A 25,151-nucleotide genomic window follows, 5' to 3' on the forward strand; every position below is an offset into this window, starting at 1 on the left:
ATAAAAGTAGTAATGCCTTCGAGTTTCATTCTAAATTCCCAAAATTAGCGGAAATACGAAATTTTATATAAAATTTTAGGAAATTTTCACTTCCTATTAAATAATAAAAAAAATCTAAAAAGGCGGTTTCTAGTTTAAAAATTTGCGAATTTGCCAGACTAACTACGCATGTTAAAAGTAGTGATGCGTCCAAGTTTCATTCTTAAATTCTTAAAATTAACGAAAATGCAATTATTCTTATAGGATTTTCGAATTTTTCACTTTGTCAATAACAAAAAAATTCTAAAAAAGCGGTTTTTGGTTCTAAAACTTTGGAATTTAGCAGAATAACTACGCGTGATAAAAGTAGTAATGCCTTCGAGTTTCATTCTAAATTCCCAAAATTAGCGGAAATACGAAATTTTATATAAAATTTTAGGAAATTTTCACTTCCTATTAAATAATAAAAAAAATCTCAAAAGGCGGTTTCTGGTTTAAAAATTTGCGAATTTGGCAAACTAACTACGCATGTTAAAAGTAGTGATGCGTCCAAGTTTCATTCTTAAATTCTTAAAATTAACGAAAATGCAATTATTCTTATAGGATTTTCGAATTTTTCACTTTGTCAATAACAAAAAAATTCTAAAAAAGCGGTTTTTGGTTCTAAAACTTTGGAATTTAGCAGAATAACTACGCGTGATAAAATTAGTAATGCCTTCAAGTTTCATTCTAAAATTCCCAAAATTAGCGGAAATGCAATTTTTTTTTAGAGACTTTTCAAAATTTTCACTTCGTTCAATAACTAAAAAATTCTTTAAAAGTGGTTTTTGGTTCTAAAATTTAGAATTTTGGCAGACTAACTACGCGTGTTACAAGTAGTAATGCCTCCAAGTTTCAATCGTAAATTCCCAAAATTAACGAAAATACAATTTTTCTTATAGGATTTTCGAACTTTTCACTTTGCTCTAAAACAAAAATCAATCTAAAAAAGCGGTTTCTGGTACAAAAAATTTGAAATTTGATAGACTAAATACGCGTGGTTAATATAGTAATGCCTCCAATTTTCATTTTCGAATTTCCAAAATTAGCGGAAATACAAAATTTTATATAGAACTTTCGAAACTTTCACTTTGTTCAATAACTAAAAAATTATAAAAAAAATTGAAATTTGGCAGACTGACTAGGCGTGTTAAAAGTAGTAATGCCTCCAAGTTTCGATCTTAAATTCCCAAAATTAACGGATATACAATTTTTTTTATAGACTTTTCAAAATTTTCACGTTGTTCAATAACTAAAAAATTCTAAAAAAGTGATTTTTGGTTCTAAAATTTTGAATTTTGGCAGACTAACTACGCGTGTTACAAGTAGTAATGCCTCCAAGTTTCAATCGTAAATTCCCAAAATTAACGAAAATACAATTTTTCTTACAGGATTTTCGAACTTTTCACTTTACTCTAAAACAAAAATCAATCTAAAAAAGCGGTTTCTGGTACAAAAAATTTGAAATTTGATAGACTAAATACGCGTGGTTAATATAGTAATGCCTCCAATTTTCATTTTCGAATTTCCAAAATTAGCGGAAATACAAAATTTTATATAGAACTTTCGAAATTTTCACTTTATTCAATAACTAAAAAATTATAAAAAAAATTGAAATTTGGCAGTCTGACTAGGCGTCTCGCTACGCTACTAACTTCTCAATTCAATATGAAACTTTTATTATAACCCCCCCATTGATGCCATAACTCTAAATTTTAATTATTTTTGAAAGCAACGCCACTTTAGTCAGGTGCTTCCACTTGAAATTATTAACGCCAGCATCAAACTCATCGATCTGTTAAAATTTCCGCTCATCTTTCAAGAGCACGTTCCTTACCTCCTTGACATTCTTCGTGACCTGCTCTTGGTGCTTCTTTGATTCCATGTAAGCTTTAACCTCGTCGACCCCGACATTATTAGCCTTGAGAAAACTCTTCCTGACCCTGAACGCATTAGCGTCGGCGTTTCCGTTATCGTCTCCATTCTCCACAAAATTTATATAAACTTCATCTTCACTTCTAATGAAGTCTTCTAAACTATCGCCGCGACATCGAAAGCGGAAAAACGCGCCATCCAGGCTTCCGCCGCTTTTCGGAGAAATTTGGCACCTGGAGGAGGAGGGCAGGAAGGTAAGAAAAGAGATTTGCAAAGTTTTAGTATTTGTGCAAAACTCTTAAATGATTAAAAATACTAAAACTTCAACGAACCTTCTATACCGATGTATCAAAGAATCGCTTTGGCTAATTTTACAACTCCTGCCCTTCTTCCTTTGATGCCTCGCGGTTTTCCCTTGCGGATTCTGTTCAAAGTCATCGATAATTTTTTTAATAATATTGATATTCTCCGGATTCACTTCATCCATCTTCTGGTTTTTGATCAACATCTCGTCACATTTTTACACTTTCTATTAAACTTGAAATTGAACTGTTCACTCTAACATGCTAGCCAGAACACTCCATAATTATTTTCGCACAGGTGAAACAGTGCGTGTCTCTGTCTATAACACTGGCACGGAATTGGATCAATTTAGGTAGAGCAGAGAACGTCAAAATTCACCTTTTATTGCGTTTTTATACATGGCGGGATTATTCACGGCTTCTGAAACATGGGACCGTTTTATGGGGTGAGTTTTAGAGGTGGTTGAAGGAAACTAGAGTTGAGCGAGGCGAGAAAGAAAGGGTAAGTTGGCACGGAACGATTTGGCAAAGCAAGGGCGAAAATAATCCATAATGCAAATCAGCGGGTTATGGAGTTGCAACAAACATTGCTGGTCGAATAAATGGTGTTTGTGCAAATGAAAAATACAATTTTCGGGCAATGTGAGGTGAATCAAATATGAATGATAAAATTCGATAAGTGGAATTGTCTCCTGATTCTGAATCCAATTTGATTTGGAAAATTCAAAACGGGTCAAAAGTTCCAATATTTTTTATTCGGACATGCATTTTGATAGTTTTGCAGCAGAAATTTAATAAGATAATTAATATTGACTTGTTGACTGTCTGCCCCAAAAACCTAATTTTTTGAACAACAAGGACGGATTTAGAAATTTTTGTTTTCAAAACAGGCCAAAATTTTCCAATATTTTTAAATTGGAGCTGTAACTTTAGTAGTTTTGACGTTAATGGAATGAAATCTGGAGAGGTTACTATTTTTAACGTTTTGACTGTCTGTACCAAATCTCAAATTTTTTAAACAACACAGGCGGATTTTTCAAAACGAGCCAAAAATTTTCAGTATTTTTCATTCAGACATGTAATTTTGCTGGTTTCAATGCTAAAGCAATGAAATTTTGAGGAATTACTAGTTTTGACTCGTTTATCCCAAAAACCAAATTTTTTGAACAACCGTGACAAATTTTAGAAATTTTTGGTTTCAAGACCGTCCAAAAATTTCCAATATTTTCAAATCGGATCTGTAACTTTAGTAGTTTGGACATTAACAGAATGAAATTTGGAGAGCTTACTATCTTTAACATGTTAAGTGTTTGTACCAAATCTTAAATTTTTTGAACAACAGGGACGGATTTTTTAAATTTTTACTTTCAAGACGAGCCAAAAATTCCCAATATTTTTCATTCGGATATGTAATTTTGCTAATTTCGACGCTAGGGCAATGAAATTTGGATAAATTACTAGTTGAAACTCGTTGACTGTTTGTCTTAAAACAAACACAACCGGGACGGATTTTAGAAATTTTTGATTTCAAAACCGTCCAAAAATTTCCAATATTTTCAAATCAGATCTGTAACTTTAATAGTTTTGACACTAACGGAATGAAATTTTGAGAGTTTACTGTTTCTAATATGTTGACTGTTTGTACGAAATCTCAAATAGTTTGAACAACAGGGACGGATTTTATAAATTTTTATTTTCAAGACGAGCCAAAAATGTCCAATATTTTTCATTCGGACATGTAATTTTGGTAGTTTTGATGCTAGGGCAAAAAATTTTTGAGAGATTACTAATTTTGAGTTATTAACGGTCTGTCCTAAGTACTAAATTTTTTGAACAACCGGGACGGATTTTAGAAGTTTTTGGTTTCAAAATCGTCCAAAAATTTCCAATATTTTAAAATTGGACCTGTAATTTCAATAGTTCTGACACTAGCAGAATGAAATTTTGAGAGGTTACTATTTTTAATATGCTGACTGTCTGTACCAAATATCAAATTTTTTTCAACAACAGGGACGGATTTTAGAAATTGTTATTTTCAAGGCGAGTCAAAAAATTCCAATATTTTTTGTTAAGACGTGTTATTTTTGTAGTTTTAATGCTAGAGGAATAAAATTTAGTGAGATTACTAGTTTTGACTTGCTGATTATCCGTCCTAAATACCAAATTTTTTGAACAACCGGGACGAATTTTAAAAATTTTTGTTTTCAAGACGGGCCAAAAATTTCCAATATTTTCAAATTGGATCTGTAACTTTAGTAGTTTTGATATTAGCGAAATAAAATTTAAAGAGACTACTACTTCTAACATGTTGAGTGTTTGTACCAAATGTCAAATTTTTTAAACAACACAGGCGGATTTTAGAAATTTTTGTTTTCAAAACGAGCCAAAAATTTTCAGTATTTTTCATTCAGACATGTAATTTTGGTGGTTTCAATGCTAAAGCAATGAAATTTTGAGGAATTACTAGTTTTGACTCGTCTATCCCAAAAACCAAATTTTTTGAACAACTGGGACAAATTTTAGAAATTTTTGGTTTTAAGTCCAAAAATTTCCAATATTTTCAAATCGGATCTGTAACTTTAGTAGTTTGGACATTAACAGAATGAAATTTGGAGAGCTTACTATCTTTAACATGTTGAGTGTTTGTACCAAATCTTAAATTTTTTGAACAACAGGGACGGATTTTTTAAATTTTTACTTTCAAGACGAGCCAAAAATGTCCAATATTTTTCATTCGGACATGTAATTTTGGTAGTTTTGATGCTAGGGCAAAAAATTTTTGAGAGATTACTAATTTTGAGTTATTAACGGTCTGTCCTAAGTACTAAATTTTTTGAACAACCGGGACGGATTTTAGAAGTTTTTGGTTTCAAAATCGTCCAAAAATTTCCAATATTTTAAAATTGGACCTGTAATTTCAATAGTTCTGACACTAGCAGAATGAAATTTTGAGAGGTTACTATTTTTAATATGCTGACTGTCTGTACCAAATATCAAATTTTTTTCAACAACAGGGACGGATTTTAGAAATTGTTATTTTCAAGGCGAGTCAAAAAATTCCAATATTTTTCGTTAAAACGTGTTATTTTTCTAGTTTCAATGCTAGGGCAATGAAATTTGGTGAGATTACTAGTTTTGACGTGTTGATTATCCGTCCTCAATACCAATTTTTTTGAACAACCGGGACGAATTTTAAAAATTTTTGTTTGCAAGACGGGCCAAAAATTTCCAATATTTTCAAATTTGATCTGTAACTTTAGTAGTTTTAATATTAGCGAAATAAAATTTAAAGAAGCTACTACTTCTAACATTTTGAGTGTTTGTACAAAATGTCAAATTTTTTGAACAACAGGGACGGATTTTAGAAATTTTTATCTTAAAGACAAGCGTTTTTTTTGGGACATGAGGTACTTATTTAGATAGTTGGAAAGCTTATTAAAATAGTTTTCCAAAACCTTGTCTAGCAATCCCATAACTTCACAAATTTTTAAGAAAAAATGAAGACAACAAATTTGGACAGTTGAACCTAAAAAATTATTTTTCAAAAATATTTCTGAATCCGGACCTGATTAAGCAATCTTTAGAAGGCCATTCCATTTTAGAATTGACTCTCTTATTTCTAGAATTTGTTGACTAGCATAATTATTTATTTATAACAAGATTTAATTAAAATGAATTGTGTTGAACTTCAGAGCGCATTTTAATCAATATTGCAGGCATCCAACACCGCCAAATAAAATACCACAAAAAGACGAGATAATTAATAAGGTTTATAAAAAAAAACAATGATTTCCATGCATTGTTTGATGTTGTGAAAACATCGGTTTCGAACTGCATTGTTTTAAATTTCAAAAGCGAAATCTATTTTTCTCTGCAAATACATATCATTTATAAAAATTCATTTTCAGCCAAATTTAGTAAATAACTTCAAAAATCTCATTTCTGTAGGCAAAATGTGTTTCTACCCTTCACATTATAATAAATTTTAATATTTTCTCCAAATTTATACCCATTGACAAAAATGTTTTTCCCTCATGTAAGTTAACTCAAAAACAATGTTACAAAAATGTTTTCATCCAAATCTAATTATTACTTATAATGTATCTTAATTTTTCTTTTAATTAATTAAAATACATTTCAAACACCAAAGGCATTGCTAGTTATTTAACTTCAGTCCTCGAAAAGTATGTCATTTGTAATTATAAAAGTTGCTGCAACGGAAATCCCTCGTCAACAAGACAATCAATCGTGAAAAATGAAAATAAATCAGATTTTCGCTACCAATGCTCGAGTAATTAATAAGAAAACTCATCGTTCTGATTGTTTTTTCTAGCTTGGAAATTTCCGATTTTTGAATTTACGACCGATAAAAAGAAGATTTGAATCGTGCGTTCAAAGAGCCTCAGGAATTATGTAACGATAGAACTTTTTTAATTGTTGAGAGAATAAAAAGTTCTTTAATTAGGGTGGTGAAAGGGTGAAAACAGTTGTCTTTCGCCCGAATGAAAATAAAATTATGTTTTGCATTATCTACTTTTATTTCCAAGAAATTCAGCAGCAATTTGTCATGACCAAGCGCCAGAACTACTCTATGGACCAAGATAAGAAAATCAGAGAATGAAAAAGCAGATGAGGGAAAAAACTCTTCTTTTCAGTCGTCGAGACTTGAAAGATGGCCCGATCCATGCAACAAACTCTAAACTCCAGATCGCAATCTGTAATCTCTTTCTGGCGCTTATCCTGCGATGATCGTCTTCGCCATGCAAAGCTGCAACTATCGTATCGCAAGAAAAATGGTGGATGCGCCGGGCCAAATCTGTGCAAAATGCGTGTAAGCGTTTATTAAAAAAATACAAAAAATAACGAGAATAACTAGACTTTACAGTGGCGTTCCGTAGGGGCGGCAACAAGGACGGCGGTTTAAACGCGACTGCAGCGGCTGAGCAGACGACACGAACTGCCGGCGAAGCCGCATAAGTCGAACGCTTTGTTATCGATCTGCTGGTTGTTTTCCAAAAAAGCGAGCGAACAAGTGAGAAAAACGGGGCGTGCGCGGATGAAGAAAATCTCTTAAGACCTTGACTTACCTGAGCCACTTTCTCGCCCATTTTCGGTGTGTGAATTCCGCTTTGGAAGTATTTAGCCGAGCCATTGTCTTGGAAGGAAAACTGCAATGAAAGTTCAAATTATAAAAGCGGGATTGAGGGGGTGGAGGTGCCCGCGACATCTTGCGGATGGCCGAGGAGGAACTGGCAGGATTCTGTCCGGGAAACGCGCGAATTTAGGGCGCACGTGCTCGCGAGGGTTCAAAAAATAATGCGAAGGGAATTAATTGGTTTCTTCTAGGTAGTCCAGGCAAAATAAACATGGACCTCGGAATAATTCGCACTGATTTTTTGTGTGGACTTTCGTTTTATTGCTAACACAAAATTCCCATCGATAGGTGTGTGAATGTCGAAGAAAATAAATATTTATCAAATTTATCAACAAAAGAAACGTAGAACTAATCGTTTTCAAGATATAAAGGTTTAATTTTTAGTTCGTCTTCCAAACAAAAATTTCTAAAAACTGTATTTCTTTCTCAAAAATTTTGAAATTTAGAGCAGTAAATTAGTAAGTCTAAAGTAGTAGAACGTCTTTAACAGTTTTAGGATAAAATCTGACAAAGTTACGGAATTTAAATAAAAGCCCTAAAAGTTTTTAGTTCGTATTCGAAATTAAAATTTCTAAAAACTTTTTTTCTGCTCTATAATTTTGATATTTAGAGAAGTAAATTAGCAAGTCTAAAGTTGAAAAACCTCCAAATTTCAGAGTTTCAGAATAAAATTTCACAAAGTTACGAAATTTTAATGAGTCATAAAATTTTTTAGTTCGCCTCCAAAATAAAAATTTCTAAAAACTCTATTTTTTGCTTTAAAATTTTGATATTTAAAGAAGTAAATTAATAAATCTAATGTAGTAAAACCTCCAAATTTTACAGTTTTAAAATGAAATCTGACAAAGTTACGGATGTTAAGTAAAAGCTATGAAACTTTTTAGTTCCTCTTCCAAACAAAAATTTCTAAAAACTCTATTTTTTGCTTTAGAATTTTGATATTTAAAAAAGTAAATTAGCAAATCTAAAGTAGTAAAACCTCCAAATTTCAGAGTTTCAGAATAAAATTTAACAACGTTACGAAATTATAATGAGTCATAAAATTTTTTAGTTCGCCTCCAAAATAAAAATTTTTAAAAACTCTTTTTTTTGTTCTAAAATTTTGAAATTTTGAGCAGTAAATTAGCAAGTATAAACTAGTAAAACCTCCAAATTTCACAGTTTTAAAATGAAATCTGACACAGTTACGGATGTTATGTAACAGCTATGAAACTTTTTAGTTCCTCTTCCAAATAAAAATTTCTAAAAACTCTATTTTTTGCTTTAGAATTTTGATATTTAAAAAAGTAAATTAGCAAATCTAAAGTAGTAAAACCTCCAAATTTTAGAGTTTCAGAATAAAATTTGACAACGTTACGAAATTTTAATGACCCATAAAATTTTTTAGTTCGCCTCCAAAATAAAAATTTCTAAAAACTCTATTTTTTGCTTTAAAATTTTGATATTTAAAGAAGTAAATTAATAAATCTAATGTAGTAAAACCTCCAAATTTTACAGTTTTAAAATGAAATCTGACAAAGTTACGGATGTTAAGTAAAAGCTATGAAACTTTTTAGTTCCTCTTCCAAACAAAAATTTCTAAAAACTCTATTTTTTGCTTTAGAATTTTGATATTTAATGAAGTAAATTAGCAAATCTAAAGTAGTAAAACCTCCAAATTTCAGAGTTTCAGAATAAAATTTAACAACGTTACGAAGTTTTAATGAGTCATAAAATTTTTTAGTTCGCCTCCAAAATAAAAATTTCTAAAAACTCTATTTTTTGCTTTAAAATTTTGATATTTAAAGAAGTAAATTAATAAATCTAATGTAGTAAAACCTCCAAATTTTACAGTTTTAAAATGAAATTTGACAAAGTTACGGATGTTAAGTAAAAGCTATGAAACTTTTTAGTTCCTCTTCCAAACAAAAATTTCTAAAAACTCTATTTTTTGCTTTAGAATTTTGATATTTAAAGAAGTAAATTAGCAAATCTAAAGTAGTAAAACCTCCAAATTTCAGAGTTTCAGAATAAAATTTAACAAGTTACGAAGTTTTAATGAGTCATACAATTTTTTAGTTCGCCTCCAAAATAAAAATTTCTAAAAACTCTATTTTTTGCTTTAAAATTTTGATATTTAAAGAAGTAAATTAATAAATCTAATGTAGTAAAACCTCCAAATTTTACAGTTTTAAAATGAAATCTGACAAAGTTACGGATGTTAAGTAAAAGCTATGAAACTTTTTAGTTCCTCTTCCAAACAAAAATTTCTAAAAACTCTATTTTTTGCTTTAGAATTTTGATATTTAAAGAAGTAAATTAGCAAATCTAAAGTAGTAAAACCTCCAAATTTCAGAGTTTCAGAATAAAATTTAACAACGTTACGAAATTATAATGAGTTATAAAATTTTTTAGTTCGCCTCCAAAATAAAAATTTTTAAAAACTCTTTTTTTTGTTCTAAAATTTTGAAATTTTGAGCAGTAAATTAGCAAGTATAAACTAGTAAAACCTCCAAATTTCACAGTTTTAAAATGAAATCTGACACAGTTACGGATGTTATGTAACAGCTATGAAACTTTTTAGTTCCTCTTCCAAATAAAAATTTCTAAAAACTCTATTTTTTGCTTTAGAATTTTGATATTTAAAAAAGTAAATTAGCAAATCTAAAGTAGTAAAACCTCCAAATTTTAGAGTTTCAGAATAAAATTTGACAACGTTACGAAATTTTAATGACCCATAAAATTTTTTAGTTCGCCTCCAAAATAAAAATTTTTAAAAACTTTTTTTTTGATCTAAAATTTTGAAATTTTAAGCAATAAATTAGCAAGTATAAACTAGTAAAACCTCCAAATTTCACAGTTTTAAAATGAAATCTGACAAAGTTACGGATGTTAAGTAAAAGCTATGAAACTTTTAAGTTCCTCTTCCAAATAAAAATTTCTAAAAACTCTATTTTTTGCTTTAGAATTTTGATATTTAAAGAAGTAAATTAGCAAATCTAAAGTAGTAAAACCTCCAAATTTCAGAGTTTCAGAATAAAATTTAACAACGTTACGAAGTTTTAATGAGTCATAAAATTTTTTAGTTCGCCTCCAAAATAAAAATTTCTAAAAACTCTATTTTTTGCTTTAAAATTTTGATATTTAAAGAAGTAAATTAATAAATCCAATGTAGTAAAACCTCCAAATTTTACAGTTTTAAAATGAAATCTGACAAAGTTACGGATGTTAAGTAAAAGCTATGAAACTTTTTAGTTCCTCTTCCAAACAAAAATTTCTAAAAACTCTATTTTTTGCTTTAGAATTTTGATATTTAAAGAAGTAAATTAGCAAATCTAAAGTAGTAAAACCTCCAAATTTCAGAGTTTCAGAATAAAATTTAACAACGTTACGAAGTTTTAATGAGTCATAAAATTTTTTAGTTCGCCTCCAAAATAAAAATTTCTAAAAACTCTATTTTTTGCTTTAAAATTTTGATATTTAAAGAAGTAAATTAATAAATCTAATGTAGTAAAACCTCCAAATTTTACAGTTTTAAAATGAAATCTGACAAAGTTACGGATGTTAAGTAAAAGCTATGAAACTTTTAAGTTCCTCTTCCAAATAAAAATTTCTAAAAACTCTATTTTTTGCTTTAGAATTTTGATATTTAAAGAAGTAAATTAGCAAATCTAAAGTAGTAAAACCTCCAAATTTCAGAGTTTCAGAATAAAATTTAACAACGTTACGAAATTATAATGAGTCATAAAATTTTTTAGTTCGCCTCCAAAATAAAAATTTCTAAAAACTCTATTTTTTGCTTTAAAATTTTGATATTTAAAGAAGTAAATTAATAAATCTAATGTAGTAAAACCTCCAAATTTTACAGTTTTAAAATGAAATCTGACAAAGTTACGGATGTTAAGTAAAAGCTATGAAACTTTTTAGTTCCTCTTCCAAACAAAAATTTCTAAAAACTCTATTTTTTGCTTTAGAATTTTGATATTTAAAGAAGTAAATTAGCAAATCTAAAGTAGTAAAACCTCCAAATTTCAGAGTTTCAGAATAAAATTTAACAACGTTACGAAGTTTTAATGAGTCATAAAATTTTTTAGTTCGCCTCCAAAATAAAAATTTCTAAAAACTCTATTTTTTGCTTTAAAATTTTGATATTTAAAGAAGTAAATTAATAAATCTAATGTAGTAAAACCTCCAAATTTTACAGTTTTAAAATGAAATCTGACAAAGTTACGGATGTTAAGTAAAAGCTATGAAACTTTTAAGTTCCTCTTCCAAATAAAAATTTCTAAAAACTCTATTTTTTGCTTTAGAATTTTGATATTTAAAGAAGTAAATTAGCAAATCTAAAGTAGTAAAACCTCCAAATTTTACAGTTTTAAAATGAAATCTGACACAGTTACGGATGTTATGTAACAGCTATGAAACTTTTTAGTTCCTCTTCCAAATAAAAATTTCTAAAAACTCTATTTTTTGCTTTAGAATTTTGATATTTAAAAAAGTAAATTAGCAAATCTAAAGTAGTAAAACCTCCAAATTTTAGAGTTTCAGAATAAAATTTGACAACGTTACGAAATTTTAATGACCCATAAAATTTTTTAGTTCGCCTCCAAAATAAAAATTTTTAAAAACTCTTTTTTTTGTTCTAAAATTTTGAAATTTTGAGCAGTAAATTAGCAAGTATAAACTAGTAAAACCTCCAAATTTCACAGTTTTAAAATGAAATCTGACACAGTTACGGATGTTATGTAACAGCTATGAAACTTTTTAGTTCCTCTTCCAAATAAAAATTTCTAAAAACTCTATTTTTTGCTTTAGAATTTTGATATTTAAAAAAGTAAATTAGCAAATCTAAAGTAGTAAATCCTCCAAATTTTAGAGTTTCAGAATAAAATTTGACAACGTTACGAAATTTTAATGACCCATAAAATTTTTTAGTTCGCCTCCAAAATAAAAATTTCTAAAAACTCTATTTTTTGCTTTAAAATTTTGATATTTAAAGAAGTAAATTAATAAATCTAATGTAGTAAAACCTCCAAATTTTACAGTTTTAAAATGAAATCTGACAAAGTTACGGATGTTAAGTAAAAGCTATGAAACTTTTAAGTTCCTCTTCCAAATAAAAATTTCTAAAAACTCTATTTTTTGCTTTAGAATTTTGATATTTAAAGAAGTAAATTAGCAAATCTAAAGTAGTAAAACCTCCAAATTTTACAGTTTTAAAATGAAATCTGACACAGTTACGGATGTTATGTAACAGCTATGAAACTTTTTAGTTCCTCTTCCAAATAAAAATTTCTAAAAACTCTATTTTTTGCTTTAGAATTTTGATATTTAAAAAAGTAAATTAGCAAATCTAAAGTAGTAAAACCTCCAAATTTTAGAGTTTCAGAATAAAATTTGACAACGTTACGAAATTTTAATGACCCATAAAATTTTTTAGTTCGCCTCCAAAATAAAAATTTTTATAAACACTTTTTTTTTGTTCTAAAATTTTAAAATTTTAAGCAGTAAATTAGCAAGTCTAAAGTAATGAAACCTCCAAATTTCACAGTTTTAGAATAAAATCTGGCAGAGTTATAGAAATTAAGTAAAAGCTATGAAAATTCTTAGTTCGTCTTCAAAATAAAAAATTCTAAAATTTTTTTTTCTTGCTCTAAAATTTTGAAATTTAGAGCAGTAGATTAGCAAGTCTAAAGTAGTAAAACCTCTAAATTTCACAGTTTTAGAATAAAATCTGACAAAGTTGCAAAATTTAATTAAAAGCCATGAAAATTTTTAGTTCGTCTTCCAAATAAAAATTTCTAAAAACTCTATTTTTTGCTCAAAAATTTTGAAATTTGGAGTAGTAAATTTGCAAGACTAAAATAATTGAATCTCCAAATTTTATAGTTGTACATGAAGACTAAAATAAAGTTCAGAATACAAATAAAACAGTGTCTTCATTTATTTCAAATAAATTAGTGAAAAGTAATTGTTTTAATGCTGGTAAAAGTTATAATTTTGATTTTGCGAAATTTTATTTTGACTAAATGTTTTGTTGTTGTTTTTTTACAACAAATAATTTTTTTATTGTTGTTTTTATTGTTAAAAAAGTTAAATTTAATTTTCCAACAGTATGTGGTAATTTTGAGGACTCAAAAACTAGGAGAAGTCCTTGAAGACAATAAGTACCATGAAAAAAAATTTGCAGAAGATTATTTGTATAAGTCAATCTAAAAAAGACACTAAGTTCTATCATCGACTGTAATGCACAAAAGAATAATAAAATTCTTAAAACTTTGAAAAGTACTTTCATATCTCAAAAATGTTAAATCGTGCGAAAAATATTACGAGATCTTTTTTGTAGTAAATTTGAAAGGTACAATTTTCATAATAAGTATTTTTGCCATTGGAATATTTGCAAATAATTTTAGCGGCACACCTATAAATGGAAACTTTTGTCATTTTGTTTGGACCAATAAAATAAACGTCCACACAAAAAATCAGCCTTATTGAAATGATTCCGAGCTTTTGAAATTTTTGTGTCCATCTTGCCTGGACAAATATCTAAATATTCGAAACACGGAATGTTGTGGAAAACAAAGCGGCCCACGCTCCCCGTTGCATTATTTAATTAAACATTTCCACGGAACCCATCATTTATATCATCATCTAAACACGCAAAACCATCTACTCAAAAATCCTCTATTTACACATGCGTGCGATCGGGACTAGAAGCGTCGAGCAAAAAGTCCCAAGAGTGCAAATGAAATTAAAAAAGACACTCACCTGAGCAACGACTTTTTGCTTGAGAGAGTCGTTGGGATTACTAAGAGTTGGACTTTTTCTGTCGTGTGATTGAGGCGCCGTCTTGTATCTCTGCAAATCGCTTTCTGAAGAAACGTTCGGAAACTGTTTGCTCAAATGAGGTTTGTTGGCTGCGGAAACAATGCGTTTCGTTATCTATTTGAGATAATTTGAATTTGATGAGGATGGAAATTGTGAAACACACTTACAAACACTAACTGTAGGATATCCTGTCCTAAAACACTGCCTCCTAGCTATTGCGTCTAAACTTGTCGCATGCGATACTCTATTTGGTGTTTGGTGCCTAGAAAAAATTCGGTTTTAACAACGAGTTTTTGGAAAAACTGGATTTCTAATAGAGTAGTCAACAAACTGTGGACAAAATTTGTGGTTTTCAAGTAGAATTGGCTCCAAAGTCCGTTTTGCTGCATCAGAGATATTGAAAAATTAAGTTTGTTTTTCATTCGGACATGTAATGTTAGTAATTTCGATGTTAGGGCAATGAAATTTGGAGAGACTACTGGTTTTGACTTGTAAGTTGTCTGTTCAAAATCCCAAATTTTTTGAACAACAGGGACGGATTTTAGAAATTTTTGTTTTCAAGACGGGACAAAAATTTTCAATATTTTCAAACTGGAATTTTAACTTTAGTAGTTTTGATATTAGCGGAATAAAATTTTGAGCATCTCTAACATGCTGATCGTCTGTACTAAATCTATTTTTTTTTAAAAACAGGAACAAATTTTAAAAAATTTTATTATAAAGACGAGCCAAAAATTTACAATATTTTACATTCGCACATGTAATTTTAGTAGTTTCGCTGTTAGAGCAATGAAATCTGAAGAAATTCATGGTTTTGACTTGTTGACTGTCTGTCTTAAATACCAAATTTTTTTAACAACAGAACCAAATTTTAGAAATTTTGTTTTCAAAACGGGCCAAAAAGTTCCAATATTTTTAAATCCGATCTGTAACTTTTGTAATTTTGACACTAGGGGAATGAAATTTTAAGAGGTTGCTATCTCTAACACGCAGACTGTCTATACCAAATCTCAATTTTTTTAACAACAGGGACGGATTTAAAAAAAAATATTATTAAAACGAGCCAAAAATTTTCAATATTTTTCATTCGGACATGTAATTTTGGTAGTTTCGCTGCTAGGGCAATACAATTTGGAGAAATTACTAGTTTTGATTTGTTGATGATATGTCTCAGATACCAAATTTGTTAAACAACAGGGACGGATTTTAGAAATTTTTATTTTCAAGATGAGCCAAAAATTTCCAATTTTTTTATTCAAATCTGTAACTTTAGTAGTTTTGACATTAACGGAATAAAATTTTGAGAGGTTACTATCTCTAACATGCTGATTGTCTGTACTAAATCTCATTTTTTTTAAACAGGGACAAATTTAAAAAAAAATTATTATTAAGACGAGCCAAAAATTTCCAATATTTTACATTCGCACATGTAATTTTAGTAGTTTCGCTGTTAGGGCAATGAAATCTGAAGAAATTCCTGGTTTTGACTTGTTGACTGTCTGTCTTAAATACCAAATTTTTTTAACAACAGAACCGAATTTTAGAAATTTTGTTTTCAAAACGGGCCAAAAAGTTCCAATATTTTTAAATCAGATCTGTAACTTTTATAATTTTGACACTAGGGGAATGAAATTTTAAGAGGTTATTACCTCTAACATGCCGACTTTCTGTACCAAATTTGAAGTTTTTTTAACAACAGGGACGGATTTTAAAAAAAATATATTTTCAAGACTAGTCAAAAATTTGGCAAATTTTAGTAGTTTCGATGCTAAGTCAATGAAACTTGGAGAGATTACTAACTTTGACGTGTTGACTGTCTGTCCTAAACACCAATTTTTTTTAACAACCGGGGCGGATTTTCGGAATTTTTGTTTTCAAGACAGGCCAAAAATTTTCAATATTTTCAAACTGGATTTGTAACTTTAGTAGTTTTGACATTAGCGGAATGAAATTTGGAGAGGTTACTATTTCTAACACGTTGACTGTTTCAACCAAATCGCAAATTTTTGAAACAACAGGGACGGATTTTAAAAATTTTTATTTTCAAGATGAGCCAAAAATTTCCAAAATTTTTTATTCAAATCTGTAACTTTAGTAGTTTTGACATTAACGGAATAATTTAATAATTTTGAGAGGCATCTTTAACATGCTGATTGTACTAAATTTCAATTTTTTTTAAAAAACAGGGACAAATTTAAAAAAAAAATATTATTAAGACGAGCCAAAAATTTTCAATATTTTTCATTCGGACATGTAATTTTGGTAGTTTCGCTGCTAGGCCTATACAATTTGGAGAGATTACTAGTTTTGATTTGTTGATTATATGTCTCAAATACCAAATTTTTTGAACAACAGGGACGAATTTTAGAAATTTTTGTTTTAAAGACGGGCCAAAATTTTCCAATATTTACAAATCTGGAGTCCGAAACTTTAGTAGTTTTGACATTAGCGAAATAAAATTTTGAGAGGTTGCTATCTCTAACATGCCGACTTTCTGTACCAAATTTCAAGTTTTTTGGACAACAGAGACGGCTTTTAATAAAAATTTATTTTTAAGACTAGTCAAAAATTTCAAAAATTTTAGTAGTTTCTATGCTAAGTCAATGAAACTTGGAGAAATTACTAGTTTTGACTTGTTGACTGTCTGTCCTTAAGACCAAATTATTTGAACAACGGTGGTGAATTTTAAAAATTTTTGTTATGAAGACAAACCAAAAATTTTCAAAATTTTCGAATCGAATGTGTAACTTTAGTAGTTTTGTCATCATAATGAAATTTGGAGAGATAAGTATCTCTAACATGGTGACTGTTTGTACGAAATTTCAAATTTTTTTAACAACAGAGACGGATTTTAGAAATTTTTATTTTCAGGATGAACCAAAAATTTCCAATATTTTTCATTCGGACATGTAATTTTGTTAGTTTAGATGGTAGGACAATGAAATTTGGAAAGATCACTACTTCTAACATGTTGACTATCTATGTCAAATCTCAAATTTTTTGAACAACAGGGACGGATTTTAGAAATTTTCATTTTAAAGACAAACGTTTTTTTTTAGGATATGAGATCAGTTTTTTCAAATATCATGGAAGGAACTTGACCGTTGAAAAGCATATTAAATTATTATTCCAAAACAATGTAAGCAATGCAATAACCTTGCCAGTTTACAAGAAAATGTAAAAAAACAATTTTTTTCTACAGTAGGACAGTAGAACCTAGACAAACAATTTTTCAAGAAAATCCTCGAATCCGGACCTGAAACAGCAATGTTTTTCCAAAATTTGTTGACTACAGTTATCCAGGAATATCTTTCTCATCCATTAAAAGATCAGATAAATTTATATTGCATAATTTTATTCGAATTTTACGAGCAACCAGCTAATTTTAACTATGACACTGATTAATCTAAAATCAACCTAAAACTAAATGTCTTCATCGTTCCAAATTTATATTGGCAATACGAGGGTCCCCGACATTTCCGTCCAAAGCCCGTCGCAATTTTGGTCATTCCACAATCAATTACCTACTACTACAGATGATGGGTGGCCTACTCCTTTCGACGCTTTCACCACGTTCGAAAGACGCTTGATGACTTGTGGGGGCGCTATGTGATATCGCCAGGGCCGTATAGTCTATCGTCTGAGACGGCACTGGAATCGTTGTGTGCGTCGTTACCGTCGGCACTTCGGTTTTTGAAACCCACGTCTGTTCCAGAATCGGAGTCGGGGAGTTCGATGTTAAAGGACTAGAAAAAAAATTCTTTTTTACTTTAACTTAAAATAATTTCACTTCACTCCACTTTACTGTGACGAAGAAAATTGAGCTGGAGAAGTAAAAAGTCATCTGTAAAGTGGAATGGCTTTCTGATTCCGAATCGGAAGCCCGTTTTGCTCCATCAGGTCCGGATTCAGAAAAAATTTTTGAAAACGTGTCCAAACATGTATTTTCTGCACTTTTCCTTAAAAGTTGGTGAAGTTATGGGATTGCTGGACAGGGTTTTTGAAAGCTGCTTTAATAAACTTTTCAACGAGCTATAAAACTCAGCGCTACTTTTAAGTAAGTTTTAATGAAATTTGTAAAAAACTGATCTCATGTCCCAAAAAAACGCTTGTCTTCAAAATAAAAATTTCTAAAATCCGTCCCTGTTAGTTAAATAATTTGATATTTGACACAGATCGTTAGTATGTTAGAAGTAGTAATATCTCTAAATTTCATTGTCCTAGCATCGACAATACCAAAATTACATGTTCGAATGTAAAATATTGAAAATTTTTGGCTCGTCTTAAAAATAAAAATTTCTAAAATCCGTCCCTGATGTTCAACAAACTTGAAATTTGGTACAAATAATCAACATGTTATAGATAGTAACCTATCCAAATTTCATTCCGTTAATGTCAAAACTACTAAAGTTACACATCGGATTTGAGAAAATTTTTGGCCCGTTTTGAAAACAAAAATTTCTGAAATCCATCCCGGTTGTTCAAAAAATTTGGTATTTAGGACAACCAGTCAACAAGTCAAAACTAGTAATGTTTCCAAATTCTATTGTCCTAGCATCAAAACTGCCACAATTGCATATCTGAATGAAAAATATTGGAAATTTTTGGCTTGTCTTGAAAATAAAAATTTTGAAAATCCGTTTCTGTTGTTAAAAAAATTTGAGATTTGGTACAGATAATCAGCATCTTAGAGATAGTAAGTTCTCTAAATTTCATTCCGCTAACGTTAAAACTACTAAAGTTACAAATCCGATTTGAAAATATTGGAAAATTTTGGCCGGTTTTGAAAACAATTTTTTTAAATCCGCCCGGTTGTTCGAAAAATTAGGTATTCAAGACAAACAGTCAACAAGTCAAAACTAGTAATCTCTTCAAATTCCATTGTCCTAGCATCAAAACTAGCAAAATTACAGGCCTGAATGAAAAATATTGGAAATTTTTGGCTTGTCTTGAATATGAAAATTTTAAAAATCCGTCTCTGTTGTTCAAAAAATTTGAGATTTGGTACAGACAGTCTGCATATTAGAGGTAGTAACCTCTCTAAATTTCATTCCGCTAATGTCAAAACTACTAAAGTTACAGATCCGATTTAAAAATGTTGGAAATTTTTGGCCCATCTTGAAAGCAAAAATTTCTAAATTCCGTCCCCTCGGTAAAAAAAATTGGTATTTAGGACAGACACTCAACACGTCAAAACTAGTAATTTCTCCAAATTTCATTGCCTTAGCATCGAAAATGTTCAAATTACAGTTCTAAATGAAAAATATTGGAGATGCTAAAGCCCCCAGCTCGTTATTTAAATTATAAATATCATCATTTATTTTTATCTACGATTTTCCATATAGATATAGATCAGATTTGAAACGCGAGATTTGTCAAAAAACCACAATTTTGTGGGCATTCAAATTAAAATTTTTACAAAATTTTAGAGTTAAAAGTCTTAAAAGTTATCTGAACTAGATTGATTTCTTAAAATTGCTCCATATTCATTGTCAAGTAACTTCTAACAGGCAAGAGATAAAAACTTGGTTAAAGTGGTCCAAAAGGTATAAGGCTATATGGTGGCAGTAAAATTCTCCCATTGTGTAAAAGTTAACTGGCTTACAATAGAAAACATCCCAGAGTTGTAAACCATCTGGTTGCACCACAGCGTTTATTTTTGTCACTTTGACCAGTTCCGGACTTAATACTATTTAGAAATCATCGAAACTTGTGCGTACATTATATCAAACTTGTAACGAGATTATTAATATTTTTTTTTAAGTAATAAATGATTAAATACCTGCTATTTCATTTGATTTCATAAAAACAGCCATTGTCAAAACTCAGGTAGAAAGTAAGTACAAGAAACGATGTTCGTAAATTTAGCTTACTAAATAAATCCTGATCCCTCTGTAATAAGAACAGGTAAATTGAGCTCAGGCTATGTTTTGCAGAGGGTGACAGGTAGGTAAAGGATTAGAAACAAACCTAACACATATTTGATATAATTTTGATATTTTGATTTTTTCAAATTGCAAACACGAAATTTAAAAAATGTGTAAAAACTCCTTGAAACCACTGGTATACATTAGGCATTTTCAAACAAAGGTCTTTAATTACACCCGATAACTACTAGTCCCATCATCTGCGTGTATCAACAACTTTTATTGAGGCTATATAGCCTTATACCTCTTGGACCACTTTAACACCGCGTTAGACAGCTGGGATCTCAACCTTTATATTGACGTGTTACAATAAAAAATCAAAGTACCAATTTAGAAGTTCTCGGCAAAAATATGTGAAAAGGTTTTTAAAAACCGTTCGTTTCTTGAAATGTTCATAAGTTTTCCTCGAATATCTTGGCAAAAACTAAGTTTTCTGTCTACTTCTATATTTCATTAAAAAGCTTATTTATTACCTTTCCAATGATGTATTACACAGTTTTTTAATTTTGCAGATTGATAAACAAAACTGAAAAAAAAATAAAAGGGAACGCAGAGTACACAAAACAAACTTATTGTACAAATATCTCTGAGTCCTAACCTGATAGAGCAAAACGGATTTCGGATTTAGAATCAGGAGAAAATTCTACTTTAGAAATGACTTTCCACTGCCCCAGTACTAATTTAGTTCCAAATTTGTTGAGTTCATAGTGTAACTTTTATACAAATCATATATTTCTACACTTAATCAGAATTCAACAAATTGTTCTGAAATGCTTTTAACTTAAACAATCTAAATTGATTCAAATCAGCAGGGCGACAGACTACTCACATCAAAAGCACAATGCGTTGAAACGATGGAATATAAACATAATACTTTCAGACAATAAAGTTAACTCAATTTATAGGAACCTATTAAACTAAGCCTTGTCGTGCCTTGCATTTTATTACAGTCTTTGGTAAAACAATTCCCAATTTCGCATTTTTCCCTCAATAAAATAAACATACAACTGATATTTCCTCAGTGTTAAATAAACCAATAAAACCCGCAATTTCCATCTTCCTTGTTCTTCTTACCATTGCTCCAAAGTATCTGCCTCTTCTTCGGCGGCAGTGACGTCACTAGGAGGCGTCAAATAGCCCGCTAATCTAAGGCCTCTTCCTCGCAAATTCGAACCCAACCTGAGACTTTGTCGAAACGAAGCTCTGGCTCTGTCGACTAAAACATATCTCAAGTTAATGTCGTTGAAATCGTTCTGAAATACTCACATTTACTAAGACGGGGTTTTCCCACCGGACTGCTTTCCAAAGACGCCGTTGGGGCCGCCGTTAAATCTTCGAAATTTATTATTATCAGACTTATGTCATCCACTTCGCTCCGTATAGGAGCTATCACTTCCGAACATAGGAACTTTGAGCCTGAAAAAAAAGTTTGTTAAGTTTGGGGTTTGGTAAAAGCGAGTTTCTAAATGTAGTTCGGTCGATTTCTCACTTAGTTATTAAAGTATTATTAAAGTGTTTAAGCTCATTTTAGGCAGAATTTCATGCAGAATCTAAAAAGGTAAGATTCGTTAAGATCCGCCCAGAATTAACTGAGTTATGAGCGATCAAAGTTACGGAAGTTTGGGGAAAGAAATGGATAAAAAATTTTCATATTGTTGTTTTTTGATCGCCCCTCGTAAACTACTTGCCCCAGCAATCTGAGATTTGGACAGTTGATAGATCTAGAACTGCTGTTTCGATCGATATATAACTCAATAATATTAATAATATTAAAAGCAGCATCTTGCAAATGACCCTAAAATCACCCTCTGAAAATGTAATTCGGTCGATATCTCGTTTATTTCTTAGGGAAATTTGAGCTATATAAGCTCATTTTACGCAGAATTTTACGTAGAATCCAAAAAGGTAAAACTCGTTAAGATTGGTCCCGGAAATATCTGGATTTATGAGCGATCAAAGTTTTGAATATTGAATATTGAGTTAGAAAATTTTCAAAGCTCAATATCTCCAAAACTACGAAAGATTTTATGAAACGGTTTTCACCATCGTTTTTCCCGTGTCATTTTACTTTAAAATCCGTCCTCAACAGTCGAAAATTCGATAGTCTATTTGTTGGGCAAAAAAATTTTACGACTCAATCGATGAAAAATTTTTCGATTTTTCGCTTTTTGATCGCCCCTCGTAAACTATTTGCCCTATCGATCTGAGATTTGGACAGTTGATAGATCTCGAGCAGCTCCTTCGATCAATTTATAATTCAATACTATTAAAGGCAGTTTTCGGCCCGAAACAACGTCTTGAAAATGACCCTAAAAATTTTCGCTCATGTTGAAATCAAAAATTTCTAAAATCCGTCTTGGTTGTTTAAAAAATTGGGTATTTAGGACACACAGTCAACAAGTCATAACTAGTAATCTCTCCAAATTTTATTGCCCAAACATCAAAACTACAAAAATCACATGTCAGAATGAAAAAAAATTAGACATTTTTGACTCGCCCTCAAAATGAAAATTTCTAAAATCCGTCCCTGTTGTTCAAAAAATTTGGTATTTAGGACAGACAGCCAATAAGTCAAAACTAGTTACCTTTCCAAATTTCATTGTCCTAGCATTGAAACTACCAAAATTACATGTCTAAATAAAAACTTTTGAAAATTTTTCGCTCATCTTGAAATCAAAAATTTCTAAAATCCGTCCTGGTTGTTTAAAAAATTGGGTATTTAGGACACACAGTCAACAAGTCATAACTAGTAATCTCTCCAAATTTTATTGCCGTAACATCAAAACTACAAAAATCACATGTCAGAATGAAAAAAATTAGACATTTTTGACTCGCCCTCAAAATGAAAATTTCTAAAATCCGTCCCTGTTGTTCAAAAAATTTTCTATTTAGGACAGACAGCCAATAAGTCAAAACTAGTTATCTTTCCAAATTTCATTGCCCTAGCATCGAAACTACCAAAATTACATGTCTAAATAAAAAAAATTTGAAAATTTTTCGCTCATCTTGAAATCAAAAATTTCTAAAATCCATCCTAGTTGTTTAAAAAATTGGGTATTTAGGACACACAGTCAACAAGTCATAACTAGTAATCTCTCCAAATTTTATTGCCGTAACATCAAAACTACAAAAATCACATGTCAGAATGAAAAAAAATTAGACATTTTTGACTCGCCCTCAAAATGAAAATTTCTAAAATCCGTCCCTGTTGTTCAAAAATTTTGGTATTTAGGACAGACAGCCAATAAGTCAAAACTAGTTACCTTTCCAAATTTCATTGTCCTAGCATTGAAACTACCAAAATTACATGTCTAAATAAAAAATTTTGAAAATTTTTCGCTCATCTTGAAATCAAAAATTTCAAAAATCCGTCCTGGTTGTTTAAAAAATTGGGTATTTAGGACACACAGTCAACAAGTCATAACTAGTAATCTCTCCAAATTTTATTGCCCTAACATCAAAACTACAAAAATCACATGTCATAATGAAAAAAATTAGACATTTTTGACTCGCCCTCAAAATGAAAATTTCTAAAATCCGTCCCTGTTGTTCAAAAATTTTGGTATTTAGGACAGACAGCCAATAAGTCAAAACTAGTTACCTTTCCAAATTTCATTGCCCTAGCATCGAAACTACCAAAATTACATGTCTAAATAAAAAATTTTGAAAATTTTTCGCTCATCTTGAAATCAAAAATTTCTAAAATCCGTCCTGGTTGTTTAAAAAATTGGGTATTTAGGACACACAGTCAACAAGTCATAACTAGTAATCTCTCCAAATTTTATTGCCGTAACATCAAAACTACAAAAATCACATGTCAGAATGAAAAAAAATTAGACATTTTTGACTCGCCCTCAAAATGAAAATTTCTAAAATCCGTCCCTGTTGTTCAAAAATTTTGGTATTTAGGACAGACAGCCAATAAGTCAAAACTAGTTATCTTTCCAAATTTCATTGCCCTAGCATCGAAACTACCAAAATTACATGTCTAAATAAAAAATTTTGAAAATTTTTCGCTCATCTTGAAATCAAAAATTTCTAAAATCCGTCCTGGTTGTTTAAAAAATTGGGTATTTAGGACACACAGTCAACAAGTCATAACTAGTAATCTCTCCAAATTTTATTGCCCTAACATCAAAACTACGAAAATCACATGTCAGAATGAAAAAAAATTAGACATTTTTGACTCGCCCTCAAAATGAAAATTTCTAAAATCCGTCCCTGTTGTTCAAAAATTTTGGTATTTAGGACAGACAGCCAATAAGTCAAAACTAGTTATCTTTCCAAATTTCATTGCCCTAGCATCGAAACTACCAAAATTACATGTCTAAATAAAAAATTTTGAAAATTTTTCGCTCATCTTGAAATCAAAAATTTCTAAAATCCGTCCTGGTTGTTTAAAAAATTGGGTATTTAGGACACACAGTCAACAAGTCATAACTAGTAATCTCTCCAAATTTTATTGCCGTAACATCAAAACTACAAAAATCACATGTCAGAATGAAAAAAAATTAGACATTTTTGACTCGCCCTCAAAATGAAAATTTCTAAAATCCGTCCCTGTTGTTCAAAAATTTTGGTATTTAGGACAGACAGCCAATAAGTCAAAACTAGTTATCTTTCCAAATTTCATTGCCCTAGCATCGAAACTACCAAAATTACATGTCTAAATAAAAAATTTTGAAAATTTTTCGCTCATCTTGAAATCAAAAATTTCTAAAATCCGTCCTGGTTGTTTAAAAAATTGGGTATTTAGGACACACAGTCAACAAGTCATAACTAGTAATCTCTCCAAATTTTATTGCCGTAACATCAAAACTACAAAAATCACATGTCAGAATGAAAAAAAATTAGACATTTTTGACTCGCCCTCAAAATGAAAATTTCTAAAATCCGTCCCTGTTGTTCAAAAATTTTGGTATTTAGGACAGACAGCCAATAAGTCAAAACTAGTTATCTTTCCAAATTTCATTGCCCTAGCATCGAAACTACCAAAATTACATGTCTAAATAAAAAATTTTGAAAATTTTTCGCTCATCTTGAAATCAAAAATTTCTAAAATCCGTC

At 30.0% G+C, this 25,151-nt stretch overlaps 1 protein-coding gene across 4 annotated transcripts in view; it reads right to left on the reverse strand.

The window, feature by feature from the left end:
• LOC148177885 (voltage-gated inwardly rectifying potassium channel KCNH6-like) overlaps positions 1–25,151 on the reverse strand; it is a 90,246-nt gene that overhangs the window by 36,297 nt on the left and 28,798 nt on the right. For 3 of the 4 annotated variants that reach the window (XM_088033186.1, XM_088033187.1, XM_088033185.1), the window contains exons 3-8: positions 21,351–21,500; positions 21,159–21,300; positions 17,682–17,903; positions 14,325–14,419; positions 14,098–14,246; positions 7,283–7,363 (exon numbers count right to left, since the gene is read on the reverse strand). In XM_088033186.1, the coding sequence (XP_087889312.1) occupies positions 7,283–7,363; positions 14,098–14,246; positions 14,325–14,419; positions 17,682–17,903; positions 21,159–21,300; positions 21,351–21,500 (839 nt within the window). Of the gene's footprint in view, positions 1–1,855; positions 2,127–2,225; positions 2,617–7,078; positions 7,163–7,282; positions 7,364–14,097; positions 14,247–14,324; positions 14,420–17,681; positions 17,904–21,158; positions 21,301–21,350; positions 21,501–25,151 lie in introns of those variants that run through there. The other variant, XM_088033188.1, reaches the window with a different exon arrangement.

This window comes from Gnatocerus cornutus, chromosome 3 (assembly GCF_029298725.1).
Source record: "Gnatocerus cornutus isolate USDA-ARS CGAHR chromosome 3, icGnaCorn1.1, whole genome shotgun sequence".
NCBI lineage: Eukaryota > Metazoa > Arthropoda > Insecta > Coleoptera > Tenebrionidae > Gnatocerus > Gnatocerus cornutus.